This window comes from Perkinsus marinus (genome assembly GCF_000006405.1).
Source record: "Perkinsus marinus ATCC 50983 genomic scaffold scf_1104296961438, whole genome shotgun sequence".
NCBI lineage: Eukaryota > Perkinsozoa > Perkinsida > Perkinsidae > Perkinsus > Perkinsus marinus.
In genome coordinates, this window is record NW_003205746.1 from 175,884 (window position 1) to 177,163 (window position 1,280).

Here is a 1,280-nt window from a genome sequence, read left to right on the forward strand (position 1 = left end):
CTGCCGCAAAAAGTGAATAAGAAAACAGCAAAAATATGGTTTTATCAATAAGGTGATGACCTGAGTCCTCTGAGTGCGGCGATATTCTTAATACCAAACCAGCCGCAAATATTCCAACACATACATCGGAAATAGTCTCAACATTCGGCCACATAGACACCAGCTCTATATCATTTCCAGATTGCCCCATTTATTACACCATAAGATGACGTTTAGCGAGATCAATATCAGCACGAGAGACTTCTTTACCGTTTTCCAACGGAGTGTTTGCCGCGTACACCTGAACGATATCTTAGGTTACTGCGCGTAAGATACATTTTAGGTCCACCAGGAGGATGCATGCAAAGTTGAGATATTTAAATTCATGCTAATAAGACATATCAATCATCACGCAAGACGAGCAAGGATGACAACTCTCAAGTAACTGCGTGTAAGATGCGTTCAAGGTCCCCAAGATGTCCTCAAATTACGGTATAGAACATACATTGTATATCAAGCTCTTACCGATGGTGACACGCTAATAGGGGCCACTTGTGCTGTACTGACTACTGGTAAGGTACTGTTCGTCTGCGCTTGTTGAATACCCACCTGTAAGCACTGATATATCGACCGATACGATAAGACGGAAAGGTGGTAATACGAAAATTCTGAGGAAATTTAGAGAACGTCTTTTTGCTTTCTGTACACTTCTACCCTGATTCGCATATCGACTCCCGAGCTCAGCTACAGACAGATAGTGCAGGGCTGCAACTCACGATAAACTTTCTAATTCGGTAAGGGAAACCACCAACATCGAGGCAGCTATCAAACCAACAATGGGAATAAACTGCTTACCGGTCCCCCCTCCGCTGGAGCATTAGGCCATCTACTGCTTATTGGCTCATCAACTTTAAGACGGTCATTGGAGTCCGCCATTTTTAACTTCTTCAGGGAGACGGACAAGTGGAAGAACTGAAACTGCGCCGTTGAAGTAGCGCGCGCCATAAAAATTGTGGTTGTGGATCTGTCACGCGCCATAAAATTCCATCACTGGATTTTCGGGGTAAATCCTCATTTCTAAATACCAAAATTTTGTCCAACGGTCGGGTATGGATTTTTGGCGAATTACCATCACTTTGCCATTCTCATAGTAACGATACCAAGCGTCGACCAGCTCTGCCTATACTCGTATATCCGTCAGCGGGTGCCTTGGAGTTTGCTAGGGTTTCTCTCCGTTGATGCTGCCTGTTTAGCTACTTACTAGCGTTGTTTTCTATAGGGTGTTGCCATGTGTATGCCTG

The 1,280-nt window shown here is 44.2% G+C and overlaps 1 protein-coding gene across 1 annotated transcript; it reads right to left on the reverse strand.

Annotated features, from left to right (window-relative positions):
• Positions 1 to 193: 193 nt before the first annotated feature.
• Positions 194 to 915, reverse strand: Pmar_PMAR019598 (hypothetical protein; the record flags this gene model as incomplete). The annotated part of the gene is made up of 3 exons (XM_002772318.1): positions 194 to 280; positions 505 to 588; positions 835 to 915. 3 exons carry the CDS (start codon positions 913 to 915, stop codon positions 194 to 196), a joined length of 252 nt encoding a protein of 83 aa, XP_002772364.1.
• Between the last annotated feature and the right edge of the window lie 365 nt (positions 916 to 1,280).